Source organism: Terrapene carolina, unplaced genomic scaffold (assembly GCF_002925995.2).
Source record: "Terrapene carolina triunguis isolate 2854851 unplaced genomic scaffold, T_m_triunguis-2.0 Scaffold85, whole genome shotgun sequence".
NCBI classification, from domain to species: Eukaryota; Metazoa; Chordata; order Testudines; family Emydidae; genus Terrapene; species Terrapene triunguis.
In genome coordinates this window covers 20,106,740-20,127,728 of record NW_020664436.1, presented here as the reverse complement: position 1 = coordinate 20,127,728, position 20,989 = coordinate 20,106,740, and the positions used below count along the sequence as shown (strand labels likewise).

The following is a 20,989-nucleotide window of genomic DNA, read 5'->3' as shown; positions in this document are numbered from 1 at the left end:
TTGGCTGAGACCAGCTGGCACAGAAGGTGCAAAGATGAGAACAGAGAGTGAACAAATGTGTAGCAAAGAGAGAGGCTGCACAAAGCCTGGTGATGAGAAGATGAAGGTAGAGAAGTGAACGAGGATAATGTTGCAGAGGGCTTTGAAGGTGAGGAACAGAAACTTTGAACTTCCTCCACAGCTACAGATATTTACAGTAATGCCTTTTTCTACGTAATTTAAGAAATGCATCAGTGTCAAACAGGTAGTTATTAGAGACTTTCCATTCTGAAGTACATAGTAGCTGTACTATATGTCTGAGGCTTAGTCTACACTACACAGTTTTGCCAATATAGTGATGTCAACTAGAAGTGTGGGGAAGAAAACCTCAATCCCTAGCTGACATAGCCATGCCGGTCCTAAGACTCCAGTGTAGATGCAACTAGGACAACAGAAGTGTGCTTCTGCCGCCACTACTAATATTGTTAGGGGAGGTGGCTTTAGCAGAAAGGCTCCTTCTGTCAGCATACGCTGCACCTACACTACGGAGCTCTGCCAGCATAGCTCTACCAGTTTAGAGATACGAGCAAACCATTTGTAGTGTTGACAAACCCTGAGTCATGCACACACTGTCCCAACACATAGCTTTATACATGCACTACGTTTTTTCCTATTACATTCAAAACATTTAGGCATGGTCTCCACACAGTTTTTGTATGTGTATAAATAACGATGGTGGTTAGGAATGTGAATTTTTTCTTTTTTTCTTACACAGGTATCACTAGATTGGTGTAATCCCTAGTGTGCCTTGTATTGGTATAGGTTATTCCCCTTCTGGTACAGAATAGCTGTACTGATATTAGTACATTTGTATCCGTTATAACTGCATCCATGCTAGGGAGGTTGTGCCAATTTATTTATAATGGGATAGTGAAAGAGGTACCACATTTGTGAGTAGACAAAGCTGTAGTAATATTGGGGAATCTGTACTAACTGGATTTGATTTGTCCTTATTTCTGAATATTGAATTCCTCATTTTATTTTTAATCCGTTTAAAAAAAATTCTGCTATAAAGATAAAGTAACCAGGATGTGATGATGTCACAACTGTATAAACAAGGCAGCTGTGAGAGGGTGTGTTCTCAGGCCCTGTATTTGTATAGATCAAGAATAATACAATTTCAACATAGGAAAAAGATTAATAAAACCCACCTTCACAGAGCATACATGTAAAGAAAACTTCCCTCTGCTCTCTAATAGTATCAGACACTTTGGCAAAGGGGCTCATTGTTATGTTTGTAATAAAACTACCTAAGGTTTTCCCCTGCTTTGGGGGTTTGTTACAAACAGAATGCTTAAGCCAAGCTCACCTTTCTGTGAGCTCAGGCTGTTATCAGCAGGCCTCAGGCAATTTATGATTTCTCGTGGAAACCACATATGAAATTTGATAGTTTCACATGATTAAACAACCAGGCAAAATTGGTGGTTTCAGTCAAACTTTGCTTTGAGTTTTTTGGTACAAATGAACCCAAACGCTCAAAGCAAAACTCAAAGGATGTGCACAAATGGAAACTGAAACAACAGAAAGCATCTGCATGGACCCTCTCCGAGCAAACCCCCAAATGTTGCACAACCCCAGTTATGTGCCAACCTCAAGATCAGGATTATGGACAATGGGGTGATACTTAAGGACTGAAAGTTACTGTAAGGTAACCGGCAGCACCCTATAAATTCATAAATAATGTACTTGTCACAGGGTGGCTGGCCCCTCTAAAAGGAGATAGTTCTCAGCTGTGATGCAGTTGATTTACCTCTCCAGGTGGAGAGAATGCACATGACTAAACCAGGCTTCTGGGGGAGTAGAAAAACAGAGGCTGTGGGTAGCCAAAGGAAGAGATTATAGAGTGAAGCTGCAAGGAAAGATAATGTTTCCTGCAGTGGTCCCTGAACTTGGGGCTGGGTAAGAACCAGCTAGAAGTTTGGTTTTCCTTTTGGGGAGAAGACAAAGAAGCCAGACCAGGCCTTGTGTCTTTTCCTGAGGTTTAGGGAAGAGGCAGTTCCTCAGGGAGGAGGGACTGTGCCCAGATTACAGCTGGGTTCAAGGACCTTTTTTTGTTTATTTTGGAACTTTATGTTTTATAAAAGCTCCAACAAGAGCTATTACTGGACTTGTGAAAGCCTCTTTGTGAGTTACTGAGGAACCAAGAGGGGGAAACTGATGTAAGACACTGCACCATCATCCCTGGCCACAAGGGGGTCCAAGGGAAGCAGCTGAGCTGTTACAATACTGAGATCCTGCATCTGGAAATTCCCAAGGGAGATAAACAGTCATGTTGCCCATGAAATTTCTGTTTTATCTTGCCATTTGAATAGATGATATGCCATGGGACTCAGGGCTTGGACTGGACCAGTGTGCGGCAGTATGATGTGGCAGCACCTCTTCCAGACTGCCCTCTTGTTCACTGGCCTCTAAGCTTTCATTAACCAAAATTAAGTCTCTAGCTGCTATGGTTGCTGAGATACACTCAGTTCATGTTTTTGAGGATAAGTGATGCAGCGGGTCTGTTCACAGTTTTAGAACCTGATACAATACCTGTGAAATGGGTGACTTGCCCCAGTCTTTTCAATAGTTGCTAATTCAGAGGCCCAGTGAGAACCCTTTAATTGTCAGACCTGTTCAGTCTGCTGAGGACTGAAATGCTTTGGTTTGACTAATGTTACTGGGCTCAGTACCGGGGTAACTGGGTGAAATTTAAAGACCTGTGGTGAACAGGAGGTCAATCTAAATGATCTACTGGTCCCTTCTGGTCTTAAACTCTATGAAATCATGAAACTATGAAAGGGGAGAGACGATCATATTATAAAGAGCTGTACAAACTGTGAGTTACAGCTCATCTTGACATCAGGATTGTATGAGTGGCAGGGAAGTACTATCACTTTTGGCTGCTCCCAAATCAGGATCCAAATGCAAGAAGACTGGTACAGCCCAGAGCACACTTCAGTCCCTCTAGTGGGGAACCAAGGTCAAAATGTCTAGCAGGGCATACAAGCATCACGGAAGCACAAGAAGCCTAGCACAGCACACAGGCATGGGAGTTTTCAGACCCCACTGCAAGGGAGCTGAGCCAAAGGAACTCAGAAAGCATGCATGATCACATTTGGAACATCTGCACAATCTATTGTGAATGGTGGCTCGGGGGCAGAATTTAAGAGCACCACCTTTGAGGGAAATAGTTTTTCTAATCGGAGATAGAAGAGCAGAGTACTTTGTGTTGGGGGCATGCACTGAGAAGTGGTAGGGGAAGGGAGTGAGAAGGGGAGGAGAAGGAACAGGCATGCCCATCGCTTAAAGCCTTTTGTGACCTTGCTTACATTTTATTCATAAAGTTACAATCACTAGAACAGGGAGCATAATTCTTCAGACCAATTCATTTCTGTGAAAGATAAAAGTTGCAGGACTAACATGCCCTTGACATTATTTTGTGGGGTATGAGGGAGATGTTTCAGAATGCTCACCCTAAAAACTTCTGCAGGCTGGAATTTGATCTATAAATAGCATTAATGAAAATACCCTATCCTTAAGGTTCACAGTGAGCACTATCTTCCTTCTGAGGGGTAATTTCCACCTCAGGCCATCCATGCTAACTGAAGAATGTAACTGGAAAAAATCAGATTGATTCATAAACATAAGTAGTGGCTTTAGGCTCTTTCAGTTCTCCCTGTTCCATATAAAAAGGCTTTCAAGGGAGCACCCTTTCTTTTCCGATGACCGTCCAGCTCTGGCAAAAGGGAGCACTGACTCATTTTGAAATGAGCTAACAGTGCTTTAATTTTGTATCATGATCAAGGCTGCAGATTTGTCATGGCCTTTTCTATTAAAAAAAAAATCACAGAGCAACCATGGTACATTCAGGAAATGTCACATCTTTAGGAGGAAGTGGTATGTAAAGTCACAGCTATGAACATTCAACTCCACATCTTTAAATGCAGGATATGTAAATCCCGCCCTCCCCTCCTCCTCACCCTGCCATGGGGCACTGAGCAGACACAGCAGCACCCTGGCACCACACCTCTAATCCTGGCCTGGGGTGGAGGTAGGGTGACCAGACAGCAAGTGCGAAAAATCGGAACGGGGGTGGGGGGTAATAGGAGCCTATATAAGAAAAAGTCCCCAAAATCGGGACTGTCCCTATAAAATCGGGACATCTGGTCACCCTAGGTGGAGGGTGTTGGAGAGTGACTCCCGCCCCACACTCACTCTGCAGTGGCAGCTCCTGTCCCATGGGGCTGGGCTTGGCTCTTGCTCCCTGCTCCAAGTGTTGAGGCCTGGTGCACAGGGTCACAGTGCTGCTCAGGTTTAGCCTACCTGCCCCTACCTCATGACAGGGTGGAGGTGGGAGGTGGGTGAGGCAAATGTGTTAAATTTGAGTAAATGGCACAGCAACCTCGTGCCAGGACACAATGCTGAGAGCGGGGGAGCCAGGCCCAGTCAGGTATTGCCACTGTGCAGTTATTGCGGGGCAGGCTAGCTTTTCAGCCCTGCCCAATTCCCAGTCCTCCCCTCTGCTCCGTGCTGGTGACCCTTCTTAAAACTTACCTGTGATGCACTGCAGGGTCACAACCCACCATTTGGGAAATACAGCTTCATTAAATCACAGACACAGACGCAAAGAAAAGTCTCACAGACAAACAGAAATATCGTGGTATCTGTGACATTTCTAACACCATGACAAACCTGCAGCCCTACTCATGATTCATAACTTACACACTATTAACCTTTTGGGGCAATATTTTCCACTGCTGTATAGGTGAGTGAAACTATTCTTTACCTTCTGAATTTAGATTACTCAAAAGATAACCTGGGCATATCTCCCAACCCCAAGCCAAACCTCCAAGCAGACCCTATGGCAGAGGTGGATTTACAGTGAAACACAGGATGCCCTGGCATGGGGGCCCCCCAACAACAGGGGGCCCCAGGGCCGGGCAGTTGCGGGGGCAGAAGCTTGGTCCTGCCGGCTCCTGGGGCTCCTGCTGCAGGCTCCGCCCCCACCGGCAGCCAAGCTCACCCCTCCACAGCCTCCTCCCCCACATGTCACATTTCCACCCCCTCCCACCCCACGCTTTCCCCGCCGCTGAACAGCTGTTTGCCAGCGTTCAGGTTGCTCCGGGAGTGAGGGGGAGGAGCGGGGCCGCAGTGCACTCGGGGGAGGAGGTGGGGGTGGGGCCTTGGGGAAGGGGGTGGGGCAGGGCAGAGCAGGGGTGGGGCCCCCACATTCTCCCTACACATACCTGCCCCCTGCCGTGAGCCGCTCAGGGCAGCGGGCTGGCAGCACCCCCACAACCCCAGCCCACCCCCCCATCTCCCTGCCCTGACTCCTGCATCCCCCTCACATCCCTGCCTGCACCCCTCGCACCAAATGGGAGCTGCCCAGGTAAGTGCTCCACACCCCAACCTCCTGCCCCAACCCTGAGCCCCCTCCTGCATCCTAACTCTTGGCCAGACCCTGCACCCCAACCCTCAGCCTGCTCCTGCACCCTAACTCCCTCCCAGACCCTGAACCCCCAGCCCTGACTCCTGCACCCCCCCTCACACACCCCCGCCACCTGCCCTCCCTAACTCCTGCACCCCCACACACATACCCAGACCTGATTCCTGCACCCCTCTCACACACACACCCAGCCCCCCGACTCTTGCAACTCCCCACACCCCCTGCCCCCCCAAACCCCCAGCCCCCTGTCCACCCTGACTCGTACATCCCCACCTGCACCCCTTGCCCAAAACGGGAGCTGCCCCAGGTAAGCACCCCAACCCCCTGGCTTAGCCCTGAGCCCCCTCCCGCAACTAACTCCTGGCCAGACCCTTAGTAACTCTTAACAGAACTTGATAATACTGAAATAAGTAATCAATAAGAATGGTAACACTTTTGCTTATTTTTTTAATTATGAGACCGATTGTGATCTTGGCTCTGCTACTGCATATGGGAGTAAAGGAGCATCCTTATCTTTCTGCATGGACTTTGCATTGCAACACTGGGGAGGTGTGGAGAAGAGGGAGAGCAAAGCACCTGCTGCCAAGTTGCTACCCCCTCTCCTGAACAGATGGCTGAGGAGGGGGCAGCTTTCAGACTCATAGTTCAGGTCTTGCTCTGATCTTGGGGTGGGGCAGTGCAGCTATGTGCTGCCCTTCACTTGGAGTGGGTTGCAAGGTGCCAAGCCAGCCCCAAGTTTTAATATTTAGAATTCTGAATGTTCCCTCAAAGAAGCTGCATGTGACAAGGATATTTGGGGGAGGAGAAAGAGGGGTTGGGTAGCCAGCTGCCTCATGGCTTTTAGAGTTTAAAAAGGGCTTCCTCTATTTGACATAAAATATGACTTTAAAAAATGGGTAGTCAATGGATCTACTCATGGTACTCAGGGCCGCCCAGAGGATTCAGGGGGCCTGGGGCAAAGCGGAGGAGCTGCAGCGCTTGTATTCACCCGACGGAGGTCAGGGTCTTCTGCGGCATTTCGGCGGCAGGGGGGCCCTTCAGTCACTCCGCGTCTTCGGCAGCACTGAAGGGCCCCCCACCGCCGAAATGCCGCCGAAGACCCAGACCGCCGCCAGGCCAGGGCTCGCAGGGCCCCTGTGGGGCCCGTGGCAAATTGCCCCACTTGCCCCCCCCCCCAGGCGGCCCTGATGGTACTGAGTGTGTACAACACCCAGGCTTAAAGCCATGGTGTTCCACACAGCTCGACCATTCAGCCAACAATGGCTTCCTCACACATGCTGAGTCTGGTTGAATGGTCAGAGGGGTTCCTGCGAGGTATGATGTGCAGAGCCTAGCAAAGTAAACACATCTGTTTAAAATAGATGTAAAGATCTGTGTATATCTTTATCAGAGTGGTAGCCGTCTTATACATGCTTTTCTCCCGTATGTGTTAAGACTACCCCATCTTTCATGCTTTATCCCTTACAAGTAAGTATATGGCTTGAATATCAGTTTATTCTGGATTTTAAAAATAGTTGTGAAATCAACTGTAATCATCCTCCAGGCCACGTAGAGCATTCTGAATCAGTTTGGTGTAGCTGCTCAGTGTGTCAGCTGGGACAGCCTTGATGCAGGGACAGTATCATCCCTTGCTCTATGTGCTGCTTCAAGCACATTGCTGACACTTGCTAAACAGTAGTTCTAAACGCCTGTTTTTCCCTCTCCAGGTTGCCTCTCTATCTGGCTTCTCTCTTCATCAGTCTCCTCTTCCTCTTGGTGAATTTAACGTGTGCTGTGTTGGTGAGAACAGAGAATTCAGAGAGGAAAGTCATTGTCTCTGTCCGGGTGGCAATTAATGACACATTGTTTGTTCTGTGCGCCATCTCACTCTCCATCTGTCTGTATAAGATTTCCAAGATGTCTTTAGCCAACATTTACTTGGAATCCAAGGTAAAGTACATTTTAGAGATCATTTAAATCTTACTGAAGTATATTTTCAGTCAAAGGAGACAATTCAATGGGACAAGACTCAGGTTTAAAAAATTTAGACTCTAAGGTGCCACAAGTACTCCTCGTTGTTTTTGCTGAAACAGATTAATACGGCTACCACTCTGAAATCTTTAGACTCTGCAACAATAGATATTAATTCCAGGAATTTCAATTTAGCCTTTCATCCTTCTAAAACAGATCAATTGAATACCATGTAGTTTACCAAGATGCTTTCTCCTCTGCATCGTTACTAATGCTGCCATAGCACTTTAAATAAGAGTAGGAGTTTGCATAAGTTGTCACTGGCCAGAATTTATCACATACCTCAGCTGTGTTTCAGTTAGCTGCTGTCCTCCACCTCAAACACAGTTGCATTTCAGTGCTGCTACAAGTAGATAGTTGAAGAGCAGCTTTGGGCTCCCTCAGTCTGTCAATTTACTTTAAATCTTTAAGGGAGCAGCATGTCCATGAAAATAAACAGTAACACAAAATATGAACTGTCTTTCATGAATGGTGCATGTCCTTCTGTCAATGACTAAGGCTGTATTTTAAAATACTTCAGCTTTATAAAAATGGTCCAGTAGAAAAGGAGATTCACTTAAGATCCTGCAGCAGGTATTCTTTAAGGATATAGTCTGTTATGTTGACAAGTTTGGGATATGTTAAGTAGACAAATGGGCAGACTCATAGTTAGTGTAATGCTATTGAAGCCTATACATATTTGGCACAAAGTCAATAGAGGATATTCTGTAACATTCATAAATAGTAAAGGAGGGCTTTATTTTCTCAAAGATCCCTTGACTTTCTGACTTGCGCTAGGAGTTTGTCTGGAAGTAAGTGACTAGAGTTTAATGAAAATATATTATCCTTCTCATCATGATGAAGCTGCCAATACTGTAAATTTCAATTACTATGAAGAAAATCTTATAATAAAATTCTTCCCTGCTGGTTGGCCATCTAATTACTTTTCCTACTTAGTCAATCTGGACATAGCATACAACAACTGAAGGCCCATGACTGATTGGTAGATTTCAAACTGCAGCTTTGTGCTTTTCAGATTTTTCATTTGTTAACCAAACTGGCATGATCAATGGATTTGTTTTACTATAAAGGAAGTTTATCCACTTCATGCAAATCATCGAAGCATGAGCTTTTGTAATAGAGAGGTGTTTACCAAGTAGAGGTTGGGATAGATTCCTTCATTCATTTCCTCCTCCCACTGGAAATCCAATCTGTTTTACATGAGCAAAGAACAACAACTCTGAAATTAGTGTTGAGGCGATGGAAACATACAACATGCACACCAATAGCTGAACCTAGAAGTATGAATAACCGCTAACTTATTGACTCCTATTGAACTGAAATGGGAGTTTTGCTTGTGTAATTATTGTAGGATTTCATTACATGTGTTTAGTTTACAGCTCTGAAAGCTGGAGATTGTAGCCAAGTGATTTTTAGCTTGAACTGCTAATGTTGTTCTGAAATTCTTAGTAAAAATCCATCCCATGTGGTTATATAAAATTGGAATGGTCGTAGGGTTGCTAACTTTCTAATCACACAAAAGCAAACACCCTTGCCTTGCCCCTTGCCCCACCCCTTCCCCGAGGCTGTGCCCCTGCCCCTTCCTTCTCCGAGGCCCTGCCCCCACTCACTCCATCGCCCCTCCCTCTGTTGCTCACTCTCCCCCAACCTCACTCGCTCACTTTCACCCGTCTGAGGCAGAGGGTTGGGAGGGGGTGAGGGCTCCAGCTGGGGGTGCGGGCTCTGGGATGGGGCCAGGGATGAGGTGTTTGGGATGCAGGAGGGGGCTCTGGGCTGGGGGGTGGGGCCAAGGGGTTTGGAGTGTGAGAGGGGCTCTGGGCTGGGGCAGGGGGTTGAGGTGTGGAAGGGGATATGGACTCTGGGCTGGGGGTGCGGGCTCTGGCATGGGGCCAAAAATGAGGGGTTCAGGGTGTGAGAGGGGCTATGGGCTGGGGCAAGGGGCTGGGGTGTGTGTGTGGGGAGGATTGGGGCACAGGGTTCCACGAGGGACTTTGCATGTGGGAGGGGGTTTGGGGTGCAGGCTCCAGGTGGCACTTAATTCAGGCAGCTTCCGGGAAGCAGCTGGCATGTCCAGCTCCTAGGTGCAGGGGTGGCCAGGGGACTCTGCATGCTGCCCACACCCGCCACCCCTGCAGCTCCCATTTGTCATGGTTCCTGGACAATGGGGGCTGCGTAGCCAGCACTTGGGGTGGGGGCAGCATGTAGTAGATACGCTGGAGGATAGGGATAGCATACAGAGGGACCTAGACAAATTAGAGGATTTGGCCAAAAGAAATCTGATGAGGTTCAACAAGGACAAGTGCAGAGTCCTGCACTTAGGAAGGAAGTATCCCATGCACTGCTACAGACTAGGGACCGAGTGGCTAGGCAGCAGTTCTGCAGAAAAGGACCTAGGGGTTACAGTGGACAAGAAGCTGGATATGAGTCAACAGTGTGCCAAGAAGGCTAATGCCATTTTGGGCTGTATAAGTAGGAGCATTGCCTGCAGATCGAGGGATGTGATCATTGCCCTCTATTTGGCATTGGTGAGGCCTCATCTGGAGTACTGTGTCCACTTTTGGGCCCCAAACTACAAGAAGGATGTGGAAAAATTGGAGAGAGTCCAGCGGAGGGCAACAAAAATGATTAAGGGGCTGGAGCACATGACTTATGAGGAGAGGCTGAGGGAACTGGGATTATTTAGTCTGCAGAAGAGAAGAATGAGGGGGAATTTGATAGCTGCTTTCAACTACCTGAAAGGGGGTTCCAAAGAGGATGGATCTAGACTGTTCTCAGTGGTAGCAGATGACAGAACAAGGAGTAATTGTCTCAAGTTGCAGTGGGGGAGGTTTAGGTTGGATATTAGGAAAAACTTTTTCACTAGGAGAGTGGTGAAGCACTGGAATGGGTTACCTAGGGAGGTGGTGGAATCTCCTTCCTTAGAGGTTTTTAAGGTCAGGCTTGACAAAGCCCTGGCTGGGATGATTTAGTTGGGGATTGGTCCTGCTTTGAGCAGGGGGTTGGACTAGAGGACTTCCTGAGGTCCCTTCCAACCTTATGATTCTATGCTTCTGGGGAGCCTTGCGGAGCCATGTAGGGAGCCTGCCAGCCCCGCACTAACCAGACTTTTAACGGCCTGGCAGTGGTGCTGACTGGAGACGCCAGGGTCCCTTTTCGACTGGGTGTACTGGTCGAAAACCAGACACCTGGGAACCCTAAATGGCAGAAAGGCCGACCTTGTGGTATTTGGCACCCTTCCATTTGACCCTCACATCTGCTAGCTCCCTCTGTTCAAATATCACCCCTTGCTAAAGTGCACAGTGGTGAATCCTGCATAGTCACAGAGCCTCAGGAAGTGGAACTCTTTTAGTTCTACTGTGCAAAGTTGGGGCAGGAGTGGGAGGGCCAGATGTGGGGTACATAGCACTCACATAGGTAGAGCCCCATTCTTTGGAGGTTCTTGCATGGCACAAGCCCAGAGTGCATGACTAGAGTATTGCCTCTTTAGTTATCCTCAGCCCTCTGAAGAGGGCACGTAAATCTATTGCAGCAAATACGGTTAAGCAACCTTTGTGGCCTGTGAGGAAGGATTCCCCTTCCCTTACTCTCCCTGCGTATCTTCCCAGCACCCAGCTACTTAGGCTGGACACTGCTCTGAGGATTTGGCCCATAGTGGACAAAACATTTTTATCATGCTATTTTATTTGTTGAGCTAGAAGTGATTAAAGCTACACCATATTTAAATATTATAGTGCACTAGCCTTCCCTGTATTCTGGCAAAAACAGCACTGAAAAATGCCAGCTGCTTTCTTCTGTCTTGTGGTGGCTGCAGTGTGGAGAACTGAGCTGTGATGTCTGAGTCAGCAGCTTCTGTCAGCTTCCTCCTGTGTTTCCATAACAGCAAAGTTGAGTCTCCAACACAGAGTGCGAATAGAGAAGTGCGTAACAACTGTTTCCTCTTTACAGCATTTCCTGTCGTTTAATATGGTCTCACCACAGCTTTCACTGCTACGTACTGTATTTTTGGTTTCAATTCCCTCATAAATATTTGAGTCTCTGAACTCAGTACAAATGTCACTGCAAGCCAGGCCTGCCACCATATTATGCTCCTGTTGACAGGCACTTCTGGCAGTATTTGCAGCATCCTTCTAATCAGATGGTCAGTTGTGCTGATCTACAAAGCTGTGCACTCACATCCAGGACATCAAGCAGGCTGAGTAGTACCAGGGACACAGGGTATCAGATGAATCAATGTCTTGAGTAGTTTTGCTGTGAAGGATGTGCTAGCTAGTTTTTCATAAATGGTGATATAATTCCCAAATGTAGGGGCTGGGACAGGCTTCTTGTGTTGGTAGGAAAAAATACTGCTTGTGAAGGGGGATGATCAATGTTGGCATAACTATATTCTCTCTCAAGGACAATTTTTAACTCTGCTGTTGGCCAACTTCATATACAGCTCAGTTTTTACAACACTGAGGAAAAAAACAGCAAAAGCCTTCCTTTCTCCACTCATTCCTCCCACCTTTCCCTCCATCCCAGCTGCTCATGGTCTGCTTGCAGCAAAGAGGAAGGTACAGACAGGACAGTGAGTCTAGTGAGAACCCCCCCCAAAAAATCAGCCAGGCAGGCCACTGCTTGAGAAGACTCTACTGCTCAGAGTACCAGGGGAAACTCCGAAGCAAAAAGCACCCTCAGACTGTCAAGAGTTAGGAACACAAATTCCACGAGTCTCACAGAAGGCAGAAAGAAGTCAATACTGCATTGACGTGACATTTATAAAAGTGTAACATCAGCACAACAAGGCAATGGAATGTGGCATCTCAAGGGAAAGCACTCCCACAGAGTAATAATTCTCTGTACTTTCCACGCAAAGAGCCTCTTCTTACAGATGAACAAACTGAAGCATTGAGAGGTTAAATGACTTGCCTGAGGCCTTGCAGTTTGTAAGTGGTGGAGTTGGGACTAGCACCCAGGTCACCTGAGTTGCAGGCCCCTACTCTAGCCACTATACCATGCTGCATTCCTGTGTACAAAGAAAACAGTGCATCCTTGTACAGCTGGTCACAGTTATTTGTGGTCTCATGAAGCCATGCCCCTTCCAGTTTGCCACAACTGTACAGCTGAAAAGGCCTCCATAGAAATGTAGAGGAAGAAATATTTTATGTGAAGCTTTGGAGACCATTGTAACCTGGTGAAATGACATAACATGATACTTAAGTAATTGTATCCTCATTGTCCTAGGCCTTTGATCCCACTCCTGCTTGCCTTTAGACTTTGTAACCCAGGCTAGAAATCTTGGAGTTATGCTTCTGCATGGGTGGGCCCTCCTATCACTCACACTATTGTAAAAGGGCCCATGATAAGGTGGGCAACTCCCAGCTCTGTCAGGCTCTGGAGCCCATTTATGGTACTACATGCCTCCATTGAGGGAGGGAGAGGGAGTCATGTGAGATGGAAACAAGGGTTTTCCCTTCCCCACAGGGGCTGAAAGCATTACCTCTGCTGATCCAGAGAGCTTAGAACCCAAACTTTGTTCTCTCCCATTTGGTTGTGTAAAAGGCTGCCACCAGGGCAGCCCCACAGAGTCCTCCTTGAGCCTCTTCCCCTCCATCTATTCTCTTGTCTGTATATGTGCCTGTCTCCAGGACAGAACTAACATTGATCCTTAGCCTAGTTCTGTCTGTGCCCAGAGATTTATGCATCCTTAATCAGATCTTGTCTCAGCACCTGTGATGCCTACTATTATGGTCTCTCTCTCAGTCCCTACCCTCTGAATTTCTGCTGCAACCAGGCTACTCTCAATCCTGCATGTGGATCACACCATTCCCCTACAAATTCTATCCATTTCCACGTCCAACTGAAGAGAGCTCTATCTTCCAAAACACTCCAGGGCCCCATTCCAATTTACATTCCTGACCTCAAATTCACTTACTGTTCCACACACTCATCCTCCTCCTCTAGTCTTGCTCAATGAGACTCTCCTGTTGATACCAAATTATAAATTGGGCAAATCTGCAGTGTAGGATGTGAATTCCTGTGTGCAATGTGTTTACCAATAGTATCAGTGAAAGATCTGATATAGGAAGTTCTCATCCTGGTGTGGTGTTGGAGGTTGTATTTTTGCATGAGGATGGAATGGCTGATCTATCCAATAGGTTTTATTCCCCATGTACAACTCTTTTGATCTTATTTTAGGCACTTTCAGACTAGCACTTCCTGCAATATTAGAGAGAGTCACTGAACAGTAGCTGACCATGCTAAGAGCTGGAACCGCCACTCTTACCTGGAAAAAGATTCCCAGATTTAAAAAAATTAAATTATATCCCAGATTATACACAGTAAAGCAGAGCTCACCAAGCCCATGCAAACGGTGTTCTTGCCATTATCAGACATAAGTACTAAAATATGTTTAACTCTCTCTTCTAGGGTTCATCTGTGTGTCAGGTAACAACTATAGGCGTGACCGTTATACTACTATATACCTCAAGAGCCTGTTACAACTTATTCATCTTATCATTTTCGCAAACCAAGGAAGTCAATTCTTTTGATTATGATTGGTACAATGTATCAGATCAGGCAAGTATGATGTTTACTGCTAACAAGGAAAACTGATCCTGTATACTCAGAATTGACAACAAATAAGAACTAATATAATAAAATCCTTTTGGATTTTTTTAAATTAAAAAAAATGCACCAAGTTTGTTCTGCTCCAAGAATATGATCTTTTCAACATTAAAATGGTTAGGGAAAAATAATCCAGTCAGAAGAAAAAGCAGTCACAGAACCAACAATATAAAAAACTTACCTTCTAGTTATTGCACTTTATTTACATTTATTTTTAAGATTTAGAAAGGCAACTCCCCTCTATTAAAAACAGGTGTATGGGATTTGTTTTATTTTTTACCTTTACTGAAAGAACTGTACTGAATAATTTGAATCATATTTGGGTAGCAGTGGAGATAAGTAGGTGACTCCATTTACAATTTAAACACATGGGCAAAATCCTGGCTCCTCTGAAGTCAATGTCAAAGCTCCATTGACTTCAGTGGGGCCAACTCCCCCCCCCCAAAAAGAAGTGATATTCCTGCTCTATCAATAAAAGTGAGAATAGCTGCGTGTTCCCTTCACATAGCACCAGTTTTAACATATAATGATCGGTCAAGTTTTAATTAAACCAAAATGACAGTAAGACTGAATGGTGGGGTTTTCAAATGGTGGTTCACTCAGTTCCTGTTGAATTTCAATGGGAGTTGAATGCCTCACTCCCTTAGGTTCTTTTGAAAATCCCAGCCTTTGACCTTAGATGTTTACATCATTTAAAAGTAAACAGGATAATGTTCAGGTCCCAGTACATGGGTGTTGGCTCAAAATCAGGGGAGTGCAATGAAATGGGAGGTGCCGTATCCTACCTACATTCCTGGTCCATGTGCTTCCCCTAACCTGCCATGAGGTTTCATGGGACATGGCAGCCTGTGATGCCTCTCTTACATAAAGGCCTAATTCATTCTGAATTTAGCAAAATATGAAGTGCAATGCTGGGTGCCTTCATTTTTGGGTGCCCATGTCTACACAACATTTTGGAGCCATTGGGAGCGAGCCTCCCAACCCTGGTCAACAGACTCAGGCTAGTGGGGCTTGCACTGAACTCAGAAAGTTGTAAGTTGTTTGTTTCTCAAAGCCTGAAAGAGTTTAGAAAGCTAGTATCTTATTTTCTCACTTTCTTGACAGTGTAAGAGCCTTGCAGGCAGTCACAAGGACTTAACTATTCTCTGTAGCTTTTGGGTAGGGGAGAAAAACACCCCCAGGAGGAGGAGGATCATTTAAAAAGGAGGAAGGGAAAGGTACTGTACAAAATAAAATAGAATTTTGTATCTTTCCAAAGGGGGTTTTATCATTAAGAATTTGTAGCCAGGTTAATCTGCTGCTTTACTTTTATACGCAGCTACTGGATGTTCCATCAGATTCCCTAATGCTTACATACATTTAGAGTCATAGACTTTAAGGTCAGAAGGGACCATTATGATCGTCTAGTCTGACCTCCTGCACAACGCAGGCCACAGAATCTCATCCACCGACTTCTGTAACAAACCCCTAACCTATGTCTGAGCTATTGAAGTCCTCAAATCGTGGTTTAAAGACTTCAAGGTGCAGAGAATCCTCCAGCAAGTGACCCCTGCCCCACGCTGCAGAAGAAGGCGAAAAACCCCCAGGGCCTCTGCCAATCTGCCCTGGAGGAAAATTCCTTCCCGACCCCAAATATGGTGATCAGCTAAACCCTGAGCATGTGGGCAGGACTCACCAGCCAGACACCCAGGAAAGAATTCTCTGTAGTAACTCAGATTCCATCCCATCTAACATTCCATCACAGGCCATTGGGCATATTTGCTGCTAATAATCAAAGATCAATTAATTGCCAAAATTAGGCTATCCCATCATACCATCCCCTCCATAAACTTATCAAGCTTAGTCTTGAAGCCAGATATGTCTTTTGCCCCCACTGCTCCCCTTGGAAGGCTGTTTCAGAACTTAAGTCCTCTGATGGTTAGAAACCTTTGTCTAATTTCAAGTCTAAACTTCCTGATGGTCAGTTTATATCCATTTGTTCTTGTGTCCACATTGGTACTGAGCTTAAATAATTCCTCTCCCTCCCTGGTATTTATCCCTCTGATATATTTATAGAGAGCAATCATATCTCCCCTCAGCCTTCTTTTGGTTAGGCTAAACAAGCCAAGCTCTTTGAGTCTCCTTTCATAAGACAGGTTTTCCATTCCTCGGATCCTCCTAGTAGCCCTTCTCTGTACCTGTTCCAGTTTGAATTCATCCTTCTTAAACATGGGAGACCAGAACTGCACACAATATTCCAGATGAGGTCTCACCAGTGCCTTGTATAACGGTACTAACACCTCCCTATCTCTACTGGAAATACCTCACCTGATGCATCCCAAGACCTCATTAGCTTTTTTCACGGCCATATCACATTGGTGGCTCATAGTCATCCTGTGATCATCCTTTCACCCTAAGAAAGCTGATTTTTGTTTTTTATACTTTTTAAAACAAACTCACTTTCTCATTTTTGAACATGCTCCTCTGACTTTTCAACAGGCAGATCTGAAATGTCAGCTGGGAGATGCTGGGTACATCGTATTTGGAGTGATCCTCTTTATTTGGGAGCTGCTGCCCACTTCCTTAGTTGTGTACTTCTTCCGTGTTCGAAACCCTACAAAAGATCTAGTAAGTAAAACCTTTTCCAGGCACAACCTTCAGATAATCCTCAGAACTCAATTTACTGAATTTTAACTTTTTATTTTCAAACTGTTCTCAGTAAAAATAACAGAGAGGTAGCCGTGTTAATCTGAATCTTGCATCTGAAGAAGTGAGGTTCTTACCCACGAAAACTTATGCTCCCAATACTTCTGTTAGTCTTAAAGGTGCCACAGGACCCTCTGTTGCTTTTTACAGTAAAAATAAAATACTCTTGATCATCAGGCTGGGGTGGAGAGGAATTGATATGGAGCCTAGAGCAGATATGTATAAGGCAGCAGGTCTGGTAACTTCCCCAACCAGGTTATTACTGTAGAAAATTTACCTGGCACTTGAGTTTGATAATGGGGTACAGTGTCTTTCATTTTTAGGGCACTGATTCAAAGCCAGCTGCAAGTTATCATCTGATCGCTGCTCAGTGGCACATATGGGTTTGATGGTCCTAGCCCAATTCTCCTTGAAGTTTCCATACCACAAAAACCAGCACCACAATTGGCACTAGCTGAAATCTTTGTTAGCAGTTTCAGTGGAGTGGTGAAAGGTTTGAAAGCTAAACATATATTGGATTTAAGTAGGCAGAGAAACCAAAATATCTTCTCATAGCAGCAGGCAATCCCTCCAGATTAATATGGGGGACACTGGCAAATGTGTGGGAAAGTTTGCACTGCTGTTAGCTGTATAGTGCCTGTCCTACAGAAGAATAAAGGGCTTAATTCCCCAAGGATGGTGGGAGTGCTAACGTAATAATGACAAAGCCAAGATTAACAAGAGAGTAGCAGATCTCCGTGAAAAAGCCTTTTAACCGTTAAACTTGAACTACCATAGGAAACCCCAGCCATTTAGTTCTAGCCCTGTTCATTATACCAAACAAGCCTTTTAAAAATCCTGGACCCTTCACTGCCAAGGAATTAGCCCCATATAACTGTGAAGAAAAGAAACCAAATTTTTAAAAGCACAGATTAGGATTTTCTCTTAACCGTTACGTTATAGCAAGTTCATTTTTTAAAAATTTGAGTTTAGCAGTATTGCACCTGCTAGTGAATTTAGGATTGTATGAAAGGGATTCACAAAAATCAATCAGAACAAAGAGAAATGTTCAGATACTAGAAGACAATCTAACCTTACCTTGCAAAAAACTAGCCATTTAGGGTCTGATACTGCAAATCTTTACTCATATGAATAGTCCCACTGAAGTTAAACAAGACAACAACTATGGACTACATTCTTCTGATAAATGTTAGTGGAAGAACAAGTTCTAACACTACACCTTTGCATCTTGTCTAGACAAGACCTAGGACTCTAGAAGTTTGGTGGGGTAAGTTTAGGAGGAGCAAGCTAGTCCCAATTTAAATAGAGAACTTTGTAACTTCACTCATCTTATGAGTACTTTTACAGGGGATATTTTCTTTACCTAACATTGCTGTTAAATGTGTCTGATCAAATACTACGGTTTTCATAGATTCATAAATTCAAAGATTTCAAGGACAGAAAGGACGATTGAGGTCCAGTGGTTCTCAAGCTTTTGTATTGGTGACCCCTTTCACACCGTAAGCCTCTGAGTGCGACCCACCTTATAAATTAAAAACACTTAAAAAATATTTAGCACTATTCTAAATGTTGGAGGTTTGGGATGGAGGCTGACAGCTCACAACCTCCTGAGGGGTACCGACCCCCAGTTTGAGAACCACTGATCTAGTCTGACCTCCTGTTAACACTGGGCACAGAACTTTCCAAAATAACGACTTTTGAACTAGAATACTTTTTTTTTAAATAACCAATCTTGGTTTAAAAATTGCCAGCAACAGAGAATCCCCCACAACCCTTGGTGAATTGTTCCAATGGTTAATTACCCTCACTGTTTAAAAATGTATGCCTTATTTTTGTGTGTGTAGAAAAATAACAAATAGGTTTATGTGTATCTATGTCACAGTGAGAGGAAAACTGAAAATGTTAAATAAACAACCCCACTACAGTTAAACTCACAACTTTCAGTACAAAAAAATCAACAAAAGCCCAAGCCCTAGATTCTTTAGCAAAGCAACATCATGAATTTTCATGTAAATTTGCCACAAGATGGAGTCCATGAGTCACAGGAGAGTATTGTAATATAAACACTTGTTAACAGTTGCAGAACTACCCAGTACTTATTAATATACCGGAAAAGAATTGCCAAGAAAAGAGGATTATATATGAAGCATTACTATTAAAACAAACTGCATCCACTAGTCCAAAAAATATCTAGAAACAACAGAAATTTAGTGAAAATCCAATATTTGGCTCTGCTTTCCTTATTTATAAATGGTGATCGCTTAAATAGAAAACTTTGGGGAAGTGTTGAGTTGGCTGCATATTTCTCTCCAAAATTAAAAACTAGAAACTGCTTAGCTCTATTCAAAAATAAAGTTTTGGTTCCTGGAATCGTTAAGGCAATACTCCTGTTTTGCCTGTAGAGCATAACTGAGTGCTCTTCTGCTAACATTGCTAGAGTCTCAAGCACATGAACTGTGGGGGAAAACCCACATGTTTTTACTGCTTGGGTTTTGGATTGTTGTTTCTTTAATACAAAAGGAAAAAAGACTGTAACTAGTTTTATGCCAAAGAACAATGCAGGATCAACCCTTTTTCTTTCTCTGGGCCAAGAATAAAAATATTGCCCCAGCATATCCAAAGAGCGTGGGGGGGAGGAAACGGGGAACCCTCCGATACTGGCGCTGAATGGAAGAGAGAAAAAATCAAGTGTGTATGGGAATGTGTAGGACAGTGTCTTGAATCTGAGCCACACTGTGGGCCAGAGTGAAAAAAACACTAGTTAAACTAAAATGAAAATGGTTTGGTGTTTGTTTGTTTTTTTTTGTAAATGGAAAAATTGTGTGTAGGCCCCTTCACTCCCTCACCCAATGGATGTTTCCCCCTGGATTGGCCCAGTGGATAAGTATATCCTTGCTGAGAGACATAATAGCATCCTATTCCCATAATGTAATCGGGTATAGTTTCATAGGGACAGATTGGTCAGTTTCCCTGGGGATGCTGTGCCAGTAAAGCTAGGAGAGTGAATTTCAAGACATTGGGAGGTTGAACTAGAGGTCATTTGCCCAGTGGCTACAGCTCTCCATCCCCTCTCCTGGGAATTCCTCACCTCCCCAACCTTATTGTCCTGCTGTAGGCCCTTCCTCTGTCTGCCAGTTCCAAACTGCTCTCTCTGAGGGAAGCAAGTGGGTGGTGTTATTGGGAGGGCAGGCTGGGGTGGAGAGGAATTGCTATGGAGCCTAGAGCAGACACGTATAAGGCAGCAGGTCTGGTAGCATGAGCACTTCTACTCATTGGAAGTGGGGGGGTTGTTAGGTTTAACGGGAGGAAACGGAGAAAGCAGAACAGGAGGCGAGAGCAAGGGAAAAAATAGTTTAACAGACTCCTGTCATATCTCTTGGCTGGGAGCCTTTGGTAAGAAGTCTCCTCAGGGGTATTCTTTAGAAAATGAACAGGTAGCGTCTCTGACACTCAGATACAAATTGGTGTAACTTTCACTGATGGATGGTTTCCCCCCTAGACAAATCCAGGAATGGTACCAAGCCATGGATTCAGTCCACGATCCTATTTCTTTGACAACCCTCGGCGATATGACAGTGACGATGATCTGGCCTGGAACATTTCACCTCAAGGCATACAGGGCAGGTGAGGTATTGGGATGGTTATAGGAGGAGGAGATCAGTGAGGAACGATAAAATGTTCTACTTATTTTATCATGATTTTTGACCAAATTCAGACCCAATAATTACCGGTAGGGAAAAAATCTATTAGAAAGGAGAGTTCAGCAGGAAGATGCGGTAGGGAACAAACATGCATGTATGTGTGAGTGTAAGGCTGGGAGGCAAGGCATTAAAGATGGCAGCACATAAACATTACAAGGACAACAGAATGAAGATAGTTAGAGTATCTTAAATTAACAGCTATAACAGAGGGTGCTGGCCCTTTAAAGGCCAGGACCAGATCAGTAGTTTCAGTTTTGAGTTCAGTCCTTTGACAGAAGTTCTCAGACTTGTAGTTCAGGTGCTATTAGAGCTATAAGCTCAAGAGCAAGATATGCTAGGAGAGTAAATGGTATGAACAGGGCCGGCTCCAGGCACCAGCTTGCCAAGCAGGTGCTTGGGGCAGCCACTCCGGAGAGGGGCGGCATGTCCAGCTATTCGGCGGCAATTCGGCGAACGGTCCCTCACTCCCGCTCGGAGCGAAGGACCTCCCGCCGAATTGCCGCCGCAGATCGCGATTGCGGCT

General features: G+C 45.0%; 1 protein-coding gene across 1 annotated transcript in view; it reads left to right on the top strand.

Annotated features, from left to right (window-relative positions):
• GPR137B (G protein-coupled receptor 137B) overlaps positions 1-20,989 on the top strand; it is a 42,140-nt gene that overhangs the window by 18,874 nt on the left and 2,277 nt on the right. The window contains exons 3-6 of the mRNA XM_026649572.1: positions 7,174-7,396; positions 13,883-14,032; positions 16,559-16,687; positions 20,265-20,389. Coding sequence (XP_026505357.1) covers positions 7,174-7,396; positions 13,883-14,032; positions 16,559-16,687; positions 20,265-20,389 — 627 coding nt within the window. The remainder of the gene's footprint in view (positions 1-7,173; positions 7,397-13,882; positions 14,033-16,558; positions 16,688-20,264; positions 20,390-20,989) is intronic.